The sequence below is a fragment of the Caenorhabditis remanei genome, chromosome V, assembly GCF_010183535.1.
Source record: "Caenorhabditis remanei strain PX506 chromosome V, whole genome shotgun sequence".
Lineage (NCBI taxonomy): Eukaryota > Metazoa > Nematoda > Chromadorea > Rhabditida > Rhabditidae > Caenorhabditis > Caenorhabditis remanei.
In genome coordinates this window covers 5,505,204-5,523,656 of record NC_071332.1, presented here as the reverse complement: position 1 = coordinate 5,523,656, position 18,453 = coordinate 5,505,204, and the positions used below count along the sequence as shown (strand labels likewise).

The 18,453-nt window shown below is 37.0% G+C and overlaps 3 protein-coding genes across 3 annotated transcripts; 2 read left to right on the top strand and 1 right to left on the bottom strand.

Moving 5' to 3' along the window:
* Window positions 1–16: 16 nt before the first annotated feature.
* Window positions 17–1,390, bottom strand: GCK72_017473 (uncharacterized protein; the record flags this gene model as incomplete). The annotated part of the gene is made up of 4 exons (XM_003102308.2): window positions 17–594; window positions 675–857; window positions 918–1,146; window positions 1,196–1,390. 4 exons carry the CDS (start codon window positions 1,388–1,390, stop codon window positions 17–19), a joined length of 1,185 nt encoding a protein of 394 aa, XP_003102356.2.
* A 965-nt stretch (window positions 1,391–2,355) lies between these two features.
* GCK72_017472 (uncharacterized protein) lies at window positions 2,356–3,500 on the top strand (the record flags this gene model as incomplete). The annotated part of the gene is made up of 6 exons (XM_003102360.2): window positions 2,356–2,409; window positions 2,466–2,566; window positions 2,616–2,700; window positions 2,750–2,878; window positions 2,971–3,093; window positions 3,213–3,500. The coding sequence occupies 6 exons, from the start codon at window positions 2,356–2,358 to the stop codon at window positions 3,498–3,500; spliced, it is 780 nt and encodes a 259-aa protein (XP_003102408.1).
* Window positions 3,501–10,973: 7,473 nt separating this feature from the next.
* On the top strand, window positions 10,974–16,159 carry GCK72_017471 (uncharacterized protein; the record flags this gene model as incomplete). Its single annotated transcript, XM_053732107.1, has 4 exons — window positions 10,974–11,208; window positions 15,743–15,835; window positions 15,889–15,984; window positions 16,038–16,159. The coding sequence occupies 4 exons, from the start codon at window positions 10,974–10,976 to the stop codon at window positions 16,157–16,159; spliced, it is 546 nt and encodes a 181-aa protein (XP_053581020.1).
* Between the last annotated feature and the right edge of the window lie 2,294 nt (window positions 16,160–18,453).

Here is an 18,453-nt window from a genome sequence, read left to right as displayed (position 1 = left end):
AGGAAAATATGAAATCTCAAACCACTGGAATCTTTTCCGCTTCTGCTGATGGTGGTTGATCGTAACATCCATCTTCGTAAGCAGTCTCGCTTGGTTGAATCGTGATACCATTCCAGACAGAAGTGGTTTTAGTGAGATCAGCAGCAGTTCCTTCCGTTCCAAGAATCGCTCGATATCCATCATCTCCTGTGGCAAAGACACGAATGAGAGTCTGCGCTGCTATGCAGACTTCATCCATTTGCTCGAATGTCAAATCGAATCCAATTCGATGATTTGGAGCAGTTGGATCCATTAGACCAGCTGCCTTTGGGAGAAAGATTCCGGCACTGATTAACTCGAAAAAGCGACGGAATGCGGTTCCGAGATTTGTTTTTTGGCGGTTTGGTCCATCGAACAAACAATGGAATGCGAGAAATTGAAGTGCCCAAACCGAGAGAGGCTGGAGACCGCGGAATCGAGAACGAACATCTTTCAGGACACGAATCAGAGCATGGTATTCTTGCACAGTTTCCTTCGGAATGCATTCAGTCATTTCTGTGAGCCAACTGACGTGTCGCAAGGAGAAGTGATTGATCATCATTCGAGTTTCATCCACTGAAAAAATGGGCACTTTTATTTAAGTTTTTAAAAAGAGTGAACCCAATATATTGAGTTCTTTATGAATTGGTACTCACAATGCAACTCAGGTTCCAACTTCACCGAATCCAATGGATTGATAGTGACGAGCACTCTGACTTGCTTGTTATGAGAAGAAATGATACATCCATCCTCCGTCGGAAGCGCGACTCCAGTCTCCGATGGGTCTGCTGACTGTATATTTTCGACAATCTTATTTCCGAGTATCAGAAGAGTTTCGACTGAAAAAAAAGAAAATAAATAAATATGGCTAAATGAATTTTTTGAATAACTGAGCTTACATGACGGAAGGCATTTCAATTGCACTACAACATCACTTTTATCTGATAAATGAGTTGATGTACCAGTGACAAATGATCCGACATGCATGATACGAGTCACACCGACTTCTGGGAGAGTATTCTCTCTATGCTCTTTCTCCAACGCGACAATCACTTTTTGAGCATATTGTTTTATTTGATTTCTCACTTCGGGCGATGGTGTCAAGTTGGCAGCGCGTTCCACTATTTCCTGAAAAAAGTTTATATAAATTCTGTATTGATTTTTGAGTTACCGATACCTTCGCAAAAACCAAATCTGTTTTGGCAGTTTTCGTTCCTGCCAAGTTTCCCTGTTCGAGAGTGAAGTCAAAAACGCTTCGACTTGGTGGTGGAGGTGGCGCTTCAAATTGATTGTAATTTTGCGTTTGTTGAACTGGGCGGTATTGGCGAAATCCACCATATTTGTAGCTGTTATTACGATGGCCAAATGGCATTTTTATTGCTGAAAAATGAGAAGAATTAGCTTTTTTGTTTTGAATACCGATAAAGAGGTAGGTGAGGAGAGAAACATATAACATATTGCTAGGCAACGAAAATTGCCTGAAGTCTCGTTGTTAGAGTGAATTATATTAATATTTTAAAACAATCAGCATGCTGCAGCATAGTTATTAACTCAAGTTCAAAAGCTATGCGCATGCGCATATGCGCGCATATGAATTAGTTTCGGCTAGCTAGCTTCAAAACTATAAATTATCATTTTTCTTCCACCAATAATATTTTATCCTGCAACGACCACTTTTAATTCGAATTGTTTGTATTTTCTGCAACTTCTGAAATAGCTTAATTACTTCTATTTGAAATTTAAAACAAAACAATATTGATTTTACGAAATTTATATTGTACAAGGCCTTGCAATTGCAGGTAAAACTTATTCATGTGCATAAATAGCTTTTGTACTTAAGTTAAAAACTATTCTGATTGTTTTAAAATATTCTCGCGATAGCTAATTTACTTATTTAATTTGAAATTTAAAACAAAATGATATAGATTTTACGAAATTTGTATTGTACAAGTCCTTGCAATTGCAGACAAAACGTATTCATGTGCATAGCTTTTGTACTTAAGTTAAAAAACTATTCTGATTGTTTTAAAATATTCTCGCGATAGCTAATTTACTTATTTAATTTGAAATTTAAAACAAAATGATATAGATTTTACGAAATTTATATTGTACAAGTCCTTGCAACTCCATACAAAATTTATTTTATTCAAACGATTTTTGGGAGGATTACGGTCAACAATTGCGTACGTTTGCTTACCGTAGTCTCTCCGAAAAATACTTGCGCTTTCGCAGGTTTTCGCTTAGGCTTGCTTTCTTTCCAGTTTGTATTTTATGCAACTTCTGACGAATTTCTAGACGAGGAATTTCGAAAAAGAATTTCTAGACGAAAAACACAAAATGGCAGAGTTCTTAAAATTGACGGACTGGACTTGGCAATTGGAGGCGCTGAAGGTAACTAAAAATTATCGGCATTTATATTCAAAATAAATATACAACTCTGTTCTCAGGTCACTCCATCTATTCTTGCTGGAATGAACAAAGATCAAGAGCTGCTGTATCGTCGCGAAGGCATCAAGTTGATTGCGGAGATCGGAGCTGCATTGAATTGGTAAGATTTATCTTCTCCGAAAGTAAAATAAATTATTTAATCACTTCAGTAAGCCACGTCCCACTATCGGTGTCGCCGCAGTTTACTTCCATCGATTTTACATGGAACACAGCTTTCAAAACTTTAACAGAGAGGTATTATTGAGTTTTGAAGTTTTAAAATTATCAAAAAAATTTAATTCAGATCACCGCTATCAGTTGTCTTTTCTTGGCCGGAAAAGTCGAAGACTTCCCGAAAAAGTGCAAAGATGTGTGTGCAGCAGCACAAGCACAATGGCCAGAAATCTATGGAAAATATCATCATAGTCTTGTGGTAAGAGTTAAATAGTGAAAATTTAGCCAACACTAATAATTTTCGCTGGTTTACTCCCACCAATTACCAAAAATTACAATTACTTGTTACAGGACGAAGTAATGGGAGCCGAACGAGTATTGTTGCACACACTGAAGTTTGATTTGCAAGTTGGGTTACCTTACGATGCACTGTTAGAGTATAAGACAATGTTCCCGGATATGAGCAGAGAGCAGGTAAGATTTTTATGAAACATACACAGTTTGGGATTTTTTAAACCAAAAATCCGATTTCTAGGGACAACTTCTCGATTATATCGACTTTTTCGAAAGTGTTGCATTAAAATTTTTTTCAGATTACCGACGCTGTTCAAATCGCTTGGACATTCATCAACGACAGTATCTACACGACATTGTGCATCACAACAGAACCTCAAATGATTGCCATCGCCCTTCTTCATCTCGCATTCACAGTCAAAGGCTATCAACCTGTTCAACAAAATATGGATCCGTGTTGGTGGAGTGCCGATGTCAGCAACTGGCCACAGGAGTCTGTCGATAAGGCTTGCCATTTGGTGCTCGATTTCTACTCCGCCACCAAGGAACATCCAGTTCTTGAGAGCAGAAGGCTCACCACGCTTTAACGTGTTATTCTTTATCCTCGTGCTTTAGTTTCTGTATCTTCAACCCCTATAACCTATTCTGTACATTCCGTGTTCATTTTGCCTCTTTTCTTGATTCATATATCACAAGCTGCATTGTCATTTGATTAGTCTAAAAATAAGAAAATCATTGACTTTTGCTGTGACGAATTTCTCAAAAAACCTATTCATTTGCAGATATTTGTTTGTTTACCATTCCCGGGTGCAATCAATTCGTCGTTCGTTCAGTACGTCGTAGTAGAAACCAATCCGTCTCGAATTTCGTCGTGTTCCCACGCAAGGAAAACGAGAAAATAGAGATTCGGATGGATTACTGACGACGTCGTATGTCGAGAGAAACGTGCTGTAATAACACAAGAATCAGTCTCCTTTTCCCCGTTTTTTTCCATTCTTTTTTGTTCTGTTATTTCTTTACTCTTCTCTTTATTCTCTTCATTCCTTAACGTCACCGACTAAATAATTCCGGAGTACTCGGCTGCTTCAGAAGTCGTTTAAGCCCGTGTCGGACATGTATGCGCATCAGATAATGGTTTCGTTTCGGCGAAAAAAGTGCACGGCGAAGAAGGCAAGCGGATGGGAGAAGATGTTAATCGTGGTTCTTCGCAGAATATGTATACATACATTTTCAGACTATTTTCTACTTTGTGTTTTGCACATTTTTAACCAGAAGGTTTCGTCCGAATTTCGGTAATGCCATCGTAACGGACTATACCGTTCAGCTTGTTTCTCTCAAGGAGGTACAAGTATTAGCCCAGGATTTCAATCTTTTCATCATTTTTAAATTGAATATTACCAAATTAGAAAGTAGTTTTCAGTTTCTATTAGTTTACTACTTACCACCGGCCGGATAGAAATATTTTAAAAGCCATTTTAAATGGGCCAATTAACTAACAATAAGTTGCGCTATCATACCTGGTAACTTAGGTCCAAGTAAATATTTATAAATATGTTAAACAGCGCAAGTTACTGCTCGTGAATATGTTCATAAATAACGAACTGGTGACGTACATTAATTTTTCTCTAAACAAATTAATTTATAATATTTAATACAAACAGAAACTCAACAATTTAAAAGAAAACTAATGTTCAAATTCAAATCATTATTAAGGAATTGGTTTACAATTGCAAAAAACCGTTATGTGCTTTTAAATGATTAGTCGGTGCATGATGGTTTGCATGGTAATGGACCTACCCACGAAGAAAACTTGTACCATTTAATGGAATTTAATTCTATTCATGAATGCAATTTAATGCATTTTTTGCATTCGTGAATAGACAAGTTTACTTCTTGGGTAGGTCCATAATGCTATAACTAACACCATATTCCAATAAGATATCTATATCTCATTTGGAACAAAATAATTATTCACAACAGTTTTTGGTGATTTTGGGGTCTAAATGATTTAAATTTTTTTTTAAACTTTAATTTGTTTAGTTTCGAACATCATATATTCTCTCACTAGGACAGGATCCCCAGATGGAGTTACAGGCCCCGGCATAGATGTATATCAATCGAATAAAACAATTGTACTGATTTCAAATATAGATTCCAACAATTTTGCTGAACTATTTTCTGAAAAAAGTTATACGTAGTTTCATTGATTTACAGGACTGAATCAGCAGTTTCAAGAGACTTTTACTTGATAAGAGAAGAACGTACAACAACAAAAAAGTTGAAACAAGTTGGTTTATGGATATACGTATAACTTTTTCCTGAAATGATTCTGCAAAATTGAAATCCAGTAAAGAAATCAACTGATATTTTCCATTATACATCTCGACCTGAAACCCCAGAGATCCTCCCCCGGTCCGTGTTTCAATACTGTACTGTAGTTCATTTGAGATATTTCATAAATGTTTTATCGTTTGGAAAATTTTGAGCACTTTTACGTTCTGAATTGTAGTATTACCTTTAAAGTAATCAATGTCTTCTTTAGAGAAACTCGGAACATTTCAAATCAGCTAACCCTACTGAAGTTCAGAAACTTTCAGTAACATTTTGCAGACTGATTCTTGACCCCGTATCCCCTTCATTCCGCTCCAGAAAACTCGAATCTCAACTTTTCAGAGTCATCCCATCTTCCAATTCTTCTCTCCCATTCTCTTCTCAATTTCCGGTTCTTCTGTTCCTCATTTCTTCCATTTATAAACTCCTTCATCATCATCATCATCATCCAAATTTTTGTTGGGCCTGCGTCAGATTTCGTTTTCCTCCTTCTTCTTCTTTTCGCCCCGCTTCCAATTACCCTTTTTAGTCGCCACCCCCCGAAACCAGTAGTGCACATTCTACCGGAAACCGACGACAACTTTTCACTTTTCACCAAAAATCTCACTCTCTCTCTCTCTTTGGGCTTCTTTTCCTTCTTGACGTTTTGTCGTCAACGTCTTCATAATGATTATCCGAACTTAGGATAAGTAGAGAGGATTGAATAATAATAGTAATAATGGTTCTTCCAAATATTAAACGAATGGTGAGGGGCTCCTAAGCTCCCAAAAAGAAGTTATACATGTCATGAACACATTTGTTTATTTATTTCGTCTTGTCATCCCTAAGCTCCGCCCACAAAATGCTCCGTTATACTCATTTCGAAAGAGAAGAATAACAAGATTTTCCAAAATTTAGATTGTGTAGTTTCTATACCTTGGTCATTACACTTCGATGATTTTTCTTTTTTGAGAATTTCCGTTTTTTCGAAGTAGTTTCAACAAATACGTCAGTTTCCATCATTTCATTGGTATCCGGATCTTTAATATTCTTTCATTTTAATTATTTGAAACAACTTCCAAAAAACAAAGTTATTTGATAGTCCGGGGCCCCCTAAATATCAAATGTCACGCCCTGAATTCATAGTTCATCGTTTTGTCAACCTGAGATAGAAAAGCAACTGGATGAGTTTTCCCAATGTGTTTTGATCTGAGAGAACGATTGCCGGGGGTCCAAACTTACATTTGGAATTACCGTTTTCCCAGCTTTCCAATGATATTGGTCCTATAACTCCAAACTGACTCCATGACCTTTCCTAGTAAGTTTTAATTGTTAGTTAAAGGTTCTCTCACAAGAAAGAGCTTAGACTGTAATACCTCGGCTGGATCAAAAAATAGCTACATCATATTTCTCAATTAGTAAAATATTTCAGGAATATCTCTATTGGAAATCTAGATATACTACTTTGAATTGAAAGATATGGGAGCACAGCTTTCACGGTTTGAAGGCCCATCATTTTTCAAGACCGTATCTTTTCCACTTCGAAAATTAAGACCTAAACTAGTAATTTCTCTTCATTTCTATGATCTTCTCCTCCACATATTCAGAGTCAAACCTCTAAACCTTACCCAATCTCTTCCTCTCTCAGCCAATCATTTCCTCTATCTCTCTCTCTTGCCCCCATCGCAATTGTTGTCATTTGTCGTGAGTCCATCTTCCTCTTATCATTAATTATTGTCCGCCAGCCTGACAACTACTCTTTTCCACAAAACATTCTCTCTTCTCTCTTCTTATTTCCATCTAATCTCTTTGCTTTCATCGAACTACCCATTAAAAAAAGAGTTTCGTTCTTTTATGAGTCTATCATGAGGAAATCATAAGATTTTTATCTGGAGAGTGAAAAGAAAGTGTTTCGAGAGTGAATATGAGGATTCATTTTGCATAAAAAAGTGGGATGGGTAGAATGCGTTCAGGGTATTCAAATATTTGAATAATATTGAAGAGCAGAGGAACGTCCAAGAGTGAAATCTAGAGAATTGAAAAAGAAGATTGTTTTTTTCTAGAGAAAGCTATTCACCAGCTAGCAAAAAAGGCAAAAAAACGTTTTTTGCCATTTTTTGCTGCCCCTTGAATAACCCCATTAGACAATTAAAAACTGAAAAAATATGAGTTTTTTCCAATTGTATCTAGATTCTACCAAAAGAATAGATGCTAGACTTCTAATTAAAGCAACCCCCTTATAGAAAGGCACCCACTAGATCCTTCCATCCACATTCCTCCTACGTGCTTGCTTTCTTATTTATACTACCGTAACCTCGATTTATAATCGTGCCGCCGACTTTCCATAATCTCCGTGTGATAATTTCCCTTCATTCCACATCAACTCCCACTCGTTCCTCCGCCTCGTCTCAACCCGAAAACTTATACAAACAATCTTTTTGACATCTTCCATCCATCCTTCTGGCTCAAAATGAATTGTTTCTTGTACCTTTTTGGCCTCTTGAGTTCACCAGGGATTTCATTCCGCTTCTTCTCACTTCTCGCTCGCCAAATGTGTTTCTTCTTTCCACCCTTTTATTTTTTCCTTCTGTTTACACCGCCCTCTAACCCCCACCACCAAATATGCAAATCTTTTCACTCATCCCTCAAAACCGAAGGCCTCCCAACACCAGGCGCCCCCCTTTTAACTAATTTCGTGTGTCCCGGTTTCATCCCCCCACGGATTTCTTCGCCCCATTTTTAAACTTTTTTCGCCTTTGGAGCATTGCAAATTCTGGGCTGTGTAGTTGTGTGTCAATTGAATTAGTTTCATTCCACCCTTACGAAATTTCGAGGTCCTTTGTTTACTTTACTCCGCTTCTTCTGAATCCTAGAAACTTCATTAGATGTTGTTTCTAGAGACCCATTAGCTTAAAGTGGCTCTGGTACGGTAGGTCCATTGGAGTTGATCCAATTAAAATGAGTGTTTCTGAAAGAAAAATCCTCCAGAGGACTGAGACTGCCCACAATCTTACAAAAGGAGGAGCAATGAGAAGTGAAGCAAAAGAAGACGAAACTTGATTAAAAGCTTTCCTTCTTCTCCACTCCTTCTTCTTTCCCTTTCATTAACTTTTTAGCAGGCGGCATCTCCAAAGAGAAGTTGTTCTAGTTCTTCTCCATTTTCAGCAGAGTTTTTTGCTCCAAGTAGTGTAATAGGTTTGACTTCACCTCCTCCTCCTTCTCCTCCCTCATCTATCTTGTCATTTCAATCGAGACAACACCACATCAAATTTGTTAGTGCGTGTCGTTTTCCACTGCTGTTTTCTTCTCCTTCTTACCCGCCCAAGGATCAACACAAAACACCGGAGCAGCCCCGGTGAATGAAGAAGCCTTTTCCTGATGATGAAGAGGCAAATGAGTGGCTTGTCAGCTCGTTTGTGATGTGGTTTTGCTTTGTGCCTCATCACATTGATGCACTGCGATGACAACATACACCTCATCATTTTTTTTCTTTTGTGTGTTTTTTTGTGATAGGTATTGTTGTCTGTGTTTCTGTTGAGGCTATTTTGTAAGACAGACTTGGAAAACATAACTTATTAGGATTCGTGAAAAATACACGGGTATTTCCTTTTGATAGAGGTCTCAGTAAGTTTATAGGGCAAGTCTAGAGCACAAAACCTGCAAAACAGAAATGCTTGGTGTAGGTCCTCGGCTACTGTTCTGCAAGACTATCGACCACTTTGAGAAACAACTGATTTGACTGTTTTTCTAGCATCTTCTCTCGATGCTGACCGCAATCAGAACTGCCGGAAATAGAACCAATTGAAAAAAGGTTGCATTTAAGACACATTCTCTGTGAAACTCGAGTACCGAGCTGTTACCCACTGTACAGAAAAAAGTCAAACCGGTTTTTATGAGGTTATATTATGTTGAATGGGTACCCAGACAACTAATAATAGATTGGTTCATATTTAATTTGGCTCCACCCCATACCGTCTAAAATAGCGCCTTTGGAAGGTTTCTTTTAAAAACCTGGAAGATTTTCCATTACATTTTGACAGGAACAAACAAAATATGTTATTTTAAGCATTTTTCTTAGCGCCACGTTTTCACTGGGTAAAAATGAATGTTTTGTAAAATGTTTGGATTTTTTCAATCTTTTGTTTATTACTCAAACAGAGAATGGGTCTTAAACCATAGACCTAGATTTGACGGTTCTATTTCGGCCATTCTGATTAGGAGCAGCACCCTAATCTTCGTTTTTCAGAACATACTGTAACGCTCTCCACCCTTATATTCAAACTTCCTCTTCTTCTTTTTTCAAACTGATCCTCTCCAACTGTTCCTATTCCCAATAACTCTATTCCTTTCTTTTTTTTTGTCATTTTCTAATACCTTTGCCCATCCATTTATCATCGTAAGCCCTCTTTCAAAACCCATTTGTTCACTCTTTTGTCCTCATTTTTCCTCGAAAAAAAGAACGTCACTTCACATTTCCTTCTGGCTCTCGCGGCGATAGAGGATAAATCAAGTGGCACGGATCGTCATCTTCTCAGCTTCTTCTTTTGAAGAGGGCGATAAAAATGTTAAGTGGAAGATGATGATGGTGTTAGGAAAGAGGATTGGGTTGAGAGAGGTATCAGAGGATATTGGAAGTTTTAGTGATTCGTGTTTTAGTAGGTGATATGAGTTGTGTTTTATGACTGGCTAGCGATAGCCAGAGATAACGATTTTCACTTGATTTTTTTCTTTCAAGTTTATTGGCTTTGGGCTTACAACCTTAAATAGAGCCTAATTTTTTTGAGAAATGGATTCCTCTCTCAGTCCTAAGCTCCGCCTCTTTTTGTTGCTCTGAGGTTCTCAGCGTTATTATCAGGGTAAAGTGAGGGTCTTTTTAGGAACTAAGAGAGAAATCTACAAAATTTTTATTAAACTCTCGCCGCCTGTTTGTCAAGCTCTGAAATCTAATTTTACTTTGAAACTTGCATATCTCATACCGTGAAAACTGTATTATAACGGCACCCCTCTATTCTCAAAATTCACATCATGGAAATGTTCAATGATTTCGATTGAAATCTGACTGATTAGAATAGAATTTACAATAGCAAACAGAACATTTAGAAAAGTTTTTTAGAGAACTTTTAGGAGTCCCCCAAAAGTTTAAACCCCCAAATCTTATCTGGAAAGCAGTTGAAAAATAAAACGGCATACCGTTATATGTAATACTGTATTTTCCAACATTCTTTATAAACCTAAGTTATTTCTTCTTCGTTCACAAAATCTTCTAAAAACTCCTTATTTTCTGAAATTATCACTCCATAAGTGCACCCACATTGTGTGTTGAGCCTTGACTTCTCTTTCGTGCTCTCTTCTTTTTCTTTTCGGACATATACATGTACATCTGACGATTGTCTTCAATGAGCTGAAATCAAATTTCGAACAAAACCATTGGCGGGAGAAGGAAGGGGGGACACACGTTGTATGCCCACACACATATGTGTGCTCTTTTTTCTTTCTCACTCTCTTTTCGCACTTTGAGACATTTCTTCTCCTTTCCTTTTGCTCTCCGAAAACGGAGCTGCTCCTCTGACTTGAAAAACGAAACACTTACGCACCCTGCTTCTTTTTTCCCCTGCCACGACTCCTTTTAACCCTTGATGGATGTCTCGTACCTTTTTTCGGCTCCTTCGATATCTATACTCTCCGTTTTTCTCTGATTATATATCCCTACAGTACCATTGTTCCAGAAGTGGCAGTCTCCTGATGAGTAGATGTTATTGGTTGACGACCACATCATCAGAAAACGAAGAAAGATCCCAGAAACGACGAGTCGAGAACAGAAGAAGAAGGACGTCTTCTGGATACAGTACGACAAACGACAGATATTTCTCAAGCTGTTGATTGTGGTTGCACTGGCTCCACGAGGAGTCCAAGGAGCTGGAGGAGGTGGAGGTGGAGAACGGATTTACGATGAGAGCAATTACCAGGGAAACTTGCCGTATAAACGTGAGTAGATTTTTGGAGATAATTGATTACTGTAGAACATCAAAAATGAAGTAACTGATAGATAGGGGTTCACAAAAACTTGATCTGACCCTACGGACTATCAGTATCACTTCTTGCTTAGTGCTGAGAGAGTTCAGCTTCGAGTTTTTCCTTTTCGACATTTCTGATCCAATACATGGTTTTTTGATGATATGAATTTACTTGTTCTGAAACTGAGCAGTATTTGTTTGCAACTTAAATAGATTTAAAAAAAATTATACTTTTTTTTCTCTGACCTGATTTGAGCGCTAGTTTCCACACTGCTCTTTTTAAGTTCTGTGATTACCGTACTCCTTGGAAAGGCTGCGGTTGCGAAAGACTTTCAAGTTTTCTTATCTTAATTCAGAGAATTACGTGAAATTTGGCCTAGAAACTTCAGTATCCAGGGTGGTGTCCCTAATCAGAACTGTCCGAAATAAAACTTCCCGTAAAGGACTCCCGTACATCAATTTTAAATAGGTCTAATAAATTTGATATAACGATGAAATGTCAGTATACTGTAGCAAAATTTAAAAAACAAGTAGTTATTGGTTTCTTCAAAATGCAAAAAAAAGAAACAGATTCATCTCTGAACTTTAGAGTTTATGCAAATTTGATTTTCTGTGTCAGTTTTTTCTTCTCATTCATTTCTATAGATAATAATTTATCTCTAATATGTATGAACCAACAGAAAACAACCAAGTTAAAGATATAACACTTATCATCACTTCCAATAAATAATGTAATGTTTTCGTTTTTTAGATTTAGAGCTTATCTAGAATCTCCACTCTCTCAATTCGAAATTCTCACTATAGTCAGTTTTTTTTCTTCTCTGGAAGACCCCGACTCATTAAACAAACCTTGAATTGAAAAGTTCTTATTTGAAACTCTCTCTTCTCTCTTCTTATTCTTCTTCCACTACTTTTAAGTACTTCCACTTCACCACAGTCTTTTGTGTTGTAGGTGCTTCTTCCATCTTCATTCTCTTCTTCTGGTGTTATTCTTCATCCACTTTGTTGCACTTTTCTTCTCCAGTGTTACGTCAATCTTTCATCACCACAAATTGTAGTATTTTATCATTCTATCAAGCCTTTTTTGGGTCTAGAGAGTCATAATTAACGATTAGATGTCACGAAAGATACATAAATGTTCCCCCCGCAAAAAAGTCTAGCCGTCTTTATCTTTTTTGGTTCACTGGTTTTCGTTTATTCCTCAACTTTCAAACCTTTTCCCCCCATTTTCGACTCTTCCAAAACGAAAATCTGCCCAAATTAAATTTCGCCGTTTCCCTTATTCCGTTCATTACCACTATCCAACATATTCCTTCCCGTCAAACCCATATTTTGTTTGTTTCGACCAATCCGGGTACCCGAAACTTTTCAGTCTTCTATTTTCTTTTGAGATTTTTTTCTTCTGGAATCTGGACTTTTATAGGCCAAGGAACCAAAAACGGGAAAAATTGTTAGAGTAACGAAATCAGGTTGTGATTTAATTAGGAATGGAGCTTGTCTGCTTTTACATAACCTTGTGTAGAAACTAGGCATTTCAGTAATTTCCCAATTTTTTTCAGTTTCTGAGAACTGCATTTTTTGCTGAAAATCTTGGTAATGATCAACATTAAAAGTATGGCACAATTTCAGTGGTTTTTTTGTACAAGTCTAAATAATCAAAGCCATTTTAACTAGTTTATGAATATTAGGTTACCGTAAAACCTGAAGGAAACCCAGAGATGTCAGTTCAAAGTTTCAGAAGAAATATGAAAAAGTTGTCAACTGACAAAAAAATTAATCTAAATTCATTGAAAAAAATTTCATAACTGTGAACCCAGTCGAGATGTGAGGCTCCTAACTCTTCTTCCTTCTGTTAAGGCTTTATGATGCTGGTCTTTTTGAAAATCTCTACATTTCTATATGGCATGCATAGTTTTTGACCGACATAGTTCATTTTAGAGTGATATTGCTCACTCTAATTTACAGTGCTCCTCAAAAGTTACAAAGTTTTGGTTTTTCAGTTGAAAAGGTCCAACTTTGAGAAAGTGTCATGGTGATACTGAATGTCCCATCGAGTAAAATTTATATGGATCGCACAGATCAAGGGTAGAGGTCCATTTTTGTAGTTGACAACTTTTCTGTACGGACAGTCCCTAGAGGGTCATGGACATTTCTAGACGAAAGCTCAAATCTCGCACTATTTTGCACTGAAATTGGTCGATTTGAGGGAGAAATTACTTTGACGAAATGTAACGTGCTCGGGCGTGTCCGTATAAAACAGTTGGCAATTACAAAAATGGAATTCTATTCCTGGTCTGTTTCCATAAAAATCTATTTTGGAGGACAGTTAGTTTTACTATAACACACTCTAAAAGTTCGGCGTTTTCAATTGAAAAAAGGCAATACTTAATACACTTTTGATCGGTACTGTACCTTATCTACTTTTCAAATATATAACTTTTCCATTCCCTAGACCCAACTCCTATTACCCCACTCCATCCCTCCTCATTCTCTCGTCTTTCACCTCGAACCACCTCAATTACCTTTATCACAATGGCTCATTGTGGTCTCCTCCAATTTCCTATCTCACTTTGAAATCTTTCTCATAAATTAAGTGCTCACCCACTTTCATTTCTTGGCCACAGAAAGAAAGTAAAACGAAGAAAAGAAGAGAGCACACACCTCTCTGGAGCAAAGAAGCAATCAAAAACAATCAATTTGATCATCGAATATATTTCTATTTCTCCTCCCTTCCTCTCTTCTGATGCCAATAGAAAAAGAAAAAGAGAGCACGCTCCAACTGCCATCAAGACTGAGGATATACCAGCTGTCTTTTCTCTTCCTCATCATCATCATCATCACCTTCCGAGAGATCTTCTTCTCCTTTTCCTGTCTCCTCTCTTTTCACGTCAACGTGTCACTTTTATCACCTTCGTGGCTTTTTGGCTTTTTGATGTAAAATTTGAGATCGAGACACCCGCATTTTTTTTCGCCTGGTTATTATTCCTAAAAGTTGGCACAGAACGTTTTCAGAGCAAAGCTCAGCATATTTGCTTTGATAATAATAATTTTTATGCTGATGCTGCCCAGAGATGTGCAGAACGAAAATCGGAATGTCCGAAATTTTCCGAAATTTCCGGCATTTTACAGAATTGTTTTCCGTCGGAAAATTTCCAAACTTTCTTCGCCATACCTATGTATTTATAGATTTTGACTATGAAAAACTTGAAAAACCGAGTTTCCGAAATTTTCGGAATGTTTAGTTCCGCACATTCCTGGTACTGCCCCTAATCAGATCAAATCAGAACCGCCCTATTTGGAACCGCTCGGATCAGAACTGAATCAAAACATACTGAAATATTCTTAAACGTCATAAGACCTATATTTTACGGTTCTGGTTCGTACCAGTTCTGATCCAGGCGGTTCCAAATCGGGCAGTTATATTTCTTGAAGTTTCATTGGCCTGAAGGTTTTGGGTAAAGAAGTACAATTTGAGCTAATAATACTTTTTCAAATTATATACATTTGAATTTTAGTACCTTGAAAACCTAGAATAACAATTTTTCTTTCAAAAGATAAGACTAAATAGTTAAATAGTTAAATATTTAACTAGTTAAAACAAGACTATCACATTTTTCTATTTAAGTGGTCTACGATGACCGAAATAAATCTAGACAGTGTTTTTTCGAGAATCGAAATTTTAAACAGTAAAACCACTGGCGCCACCATGAAGTTCTCTCAAGTACTGTTTTTCCTAAACTTCCAATCTTTGGTGCCTACCAAAGTAATCCTTACTCTGGTATTCATACTATTACACCTTCTCTTCCTCTCTATTTTCTCGACTCTAGAGAAGTATTTAGTACACTCTCTCTCCTCTTTTAATAATAAGACATCTGTGCAGGTTCCCCTTCTCTTTCCGAATTCTCTCCAATTTGTTGTCTATATGATTCATTGAAAAACTATTAAATTCTTTCCAAAAGTCATCATGCTCCGAAGAGCCCGCGGGCTTCTCTGATCCGGCGTGGGAACTTCTTAAACCTGCCCCTCTCGTGCAAATCCAAAAAGGACGAGGGACCCCATTAAATCCGTATTTTCTTTTCCCATTTCCATTAAATCCATTAAAAGTTGCATCTTCTCCTCTTTTTCTTCTTCCAATTATTATTCAATCTTCATCTTCATTTTTATTTGATTTGCTTCTCTCTATCGTCCCTCGCAACCACTAAAAAGTGTCCTTTGCCTCCAGCATCCCAAATGCAAATTCGTGTATTTCGATGATCGATGCCTTCGATCTCATCCCCAGTTCTACTGCTTCTAATGCTCTCGCTTCTCAATCAAAGAAGTTGGGCACAAAATACTGTTGTTGGACCATTTTTAACAAGTGGTAATGGTTTATTTGGTTTTGTAGGCAACATTCTGATTGGTAATTTAGGGTTAACTAGAGGGTCCTTAGGTAAAATACCATAAAGTAATTTTACAGAAAAAAAATTTCCCTTACTCTAAATCCCTCTAATTATCTGTAATTTCAGACACGGCCCGATGCTATTCCTGTATGTCCAAACTATACGAAGCAGTATGGCCTTCCCTATCACATATTTACAAAAAGCCTAGGAATTTCACAGGTTTGTTTGTTTTACAACTTATAAACTTTATATTACAACTTATAAACTTCCAGATGACTGCGATGACGAGCGGATTGCAGAGGGACGAGTACCTATTGTGCATTGTCCCACGATATGTGTTTCACTTTTTGAGCAACCCAACATTGCTGGTAACGCCAAAAGATTAATGATACAGTTTGTTTCAAATTTAGTTTTCTTGCAGGAGTTAGAATAAAAGGATACATACGTGGTTGTATGAGTGATGTGCTGATAAGTGGTTTCAATCAGACTATTGTGACATGGTATCGGTGGATGCATCGAGATTCTTGTAGGCCTTATAGGTAAGAAACAAACTTGAGATTTTATGATTTTGAGAATGTAAAACATTTCGAAAATTTTTATTTTTGTAACATAGCATCGGCATCGGTAAAAAGGTTGTAAACTTTGGCCGTTTACAGTTGAAATCGTCCAACTCTGAGAGTGTGTCATGGTAATACTGATTGTCCCATCAGTTAGATATTTAATGAGTTATACAGATCAAAAGTAGAGCTTTATTTTTGTAGTTGACAACTTTTTTGTACGGACACTCCCTAGAGAGTTATGGTCATTTTAAGTGGACAGCTCAAAAATCGCACTATTTTAGACTGATATTACTTTGTCCATATGTAACTCTTTAGGGAGTGTCCATACAAAAAAGTTGTCAACTACAAAAATGGAGTTCTACTCTTGGGTTGTTTGATACCATAAAAACATATTTTGTGGGACAGACACTCTCAAAGTTGGGCATTTTTAACTGAAAACGGTCAAAGTTTACAACCTTGTGACTGTACGAACATTTTGTCTCTGGAGACACAGCTACAGATTTTGAAGATTCTGGAGAGAACTTTTTCGAACTTGAGCGAATCATTTTTAGGAAAAAAGAATTATTCAAACTTGGTGGAGATTCTCCTGACGATTCAACCATCGACGTCTGCACATGCTATGCAGACCACTGTAATGGGAACTCCGCCTCTCCCACCTCTTCACTCTCTATTGTATTTCTTATGGTTCTTAGTTGGTTGTTGTTGGTGTAACTTCAATAGTTTTCTAATATTTTCAAAATCCCGCTGATCCTTCTTCTCCTCCGTCATCTGCTCACTCCCCACTTCTGATATTGTGTCCCCCTCCCACCCACTTCTTCTCCGTTTCGTACCGGTTACTAGCGTTTTCCTTCTCTTCTATTTTTGATTGTTTCAGTTCAAAACACTCGGGTCACTTCTTTTCCTTCTTCTTCCTTTTTTACAAATTTGAACGCTTTGTCTTACATCAGTTTGCTCAATTTTCTGATTTTTCATGTTTTCATTTTTGGATGAAACGTTTCAAATGCTTTGAATTCTCTTTCAAAACAAGCAGTTCTTGAATTTATTAAGTCAAAAAACGTAGGGAAACCAGACTTGTTCTATACAGTTTTTGGGGGATTTCGATTGCACCGTGAAAGCTTTTGAAAAGAGAAAAAAGGATAAGGAGACAGAGAAAAAGTGAAAAAAGGATGGGAATGGAAATGGAAAACGGGGTTTTTAGTGTTAACTTCTAACAAATCTTCTCTAGATTAGTCTCGATAATATTGCTGTGGTTGTCCTCCTTCGTGTCCGTTTTTAAGCACTCCTCGTGGGGTTCCGTCCGGGTTGAAACGTACACTGAAATTATGGTATTGTAAAGGTTTTTGTATTTCTGTTTGATATTAGAAGGAGAGAGAAAATGAGTCATTGGTCAATAGAAACAAAACTTTTTCTTGGGACTGAAATTTTCATTGAATTTAGATGACAACAATAGTAGAGCGGTTTTGGCCTCCAACTTTTAAAATTTAGATTTTTACTATAAAATAATTTCGGAAGAAAAATACCGTGGACAGTTCATGACACCAAAACATATACAAATAATTAATTTTATACCGACCCAGCTTTCTGCAGTTCCGTGTCAGTGGAGCTTCATTTTTTGAGTTGACAACGTTCCTATAAGCCTACCCGAGCAAAATTATGCTATTTTTGAGCTGTCGTCTTAAAATGACCATAACTCTCTCAGGAATGCCCGTACAAAAAAGTTTTTAACTACAAAAAAGGAGATCTAGTTTTGATCTGTTTGATTTATAAAAAATTAATTTTGAGGAACAATAAGTGATACTAACACACACTTTTAAAGTTCCACATTTTAAACTGAAAAGATTCAAAATTGCAGACTTGTTGAAAAAAAGCCGAGCCCGGGTAGGAAATGCTTTAAATTTTTTTTCTTTAATTTCGAGATGAAAGTTGCCATTTTTCTTGTGAAAATCAGAATTCTGGACAGCTACTGTATTTTACTGAAAATGAAACAAAAATTTTCAAAAAAAAACATGTTTTTCGGTCGAAATATGTAGTGACCAGAAGAATGCAAAATTATATGTCTTATTACAGGGTACTGTAGGTGTTACTAACATTTCATGCTGTTCATCCCATCATCTTCTTCCAATTCCCCCTGTTATTTTCTCCCTTATCATCCTCTGTTCTGTCAACTAACCGTTGCTTGGAACTTGGCAAACTGGACATTGAAGATCCTCCATACATCTCACTATCCTCTCTATACTGTGGTGGATGGGTTGAGAAGACGACAGTTCCCATTGGAAT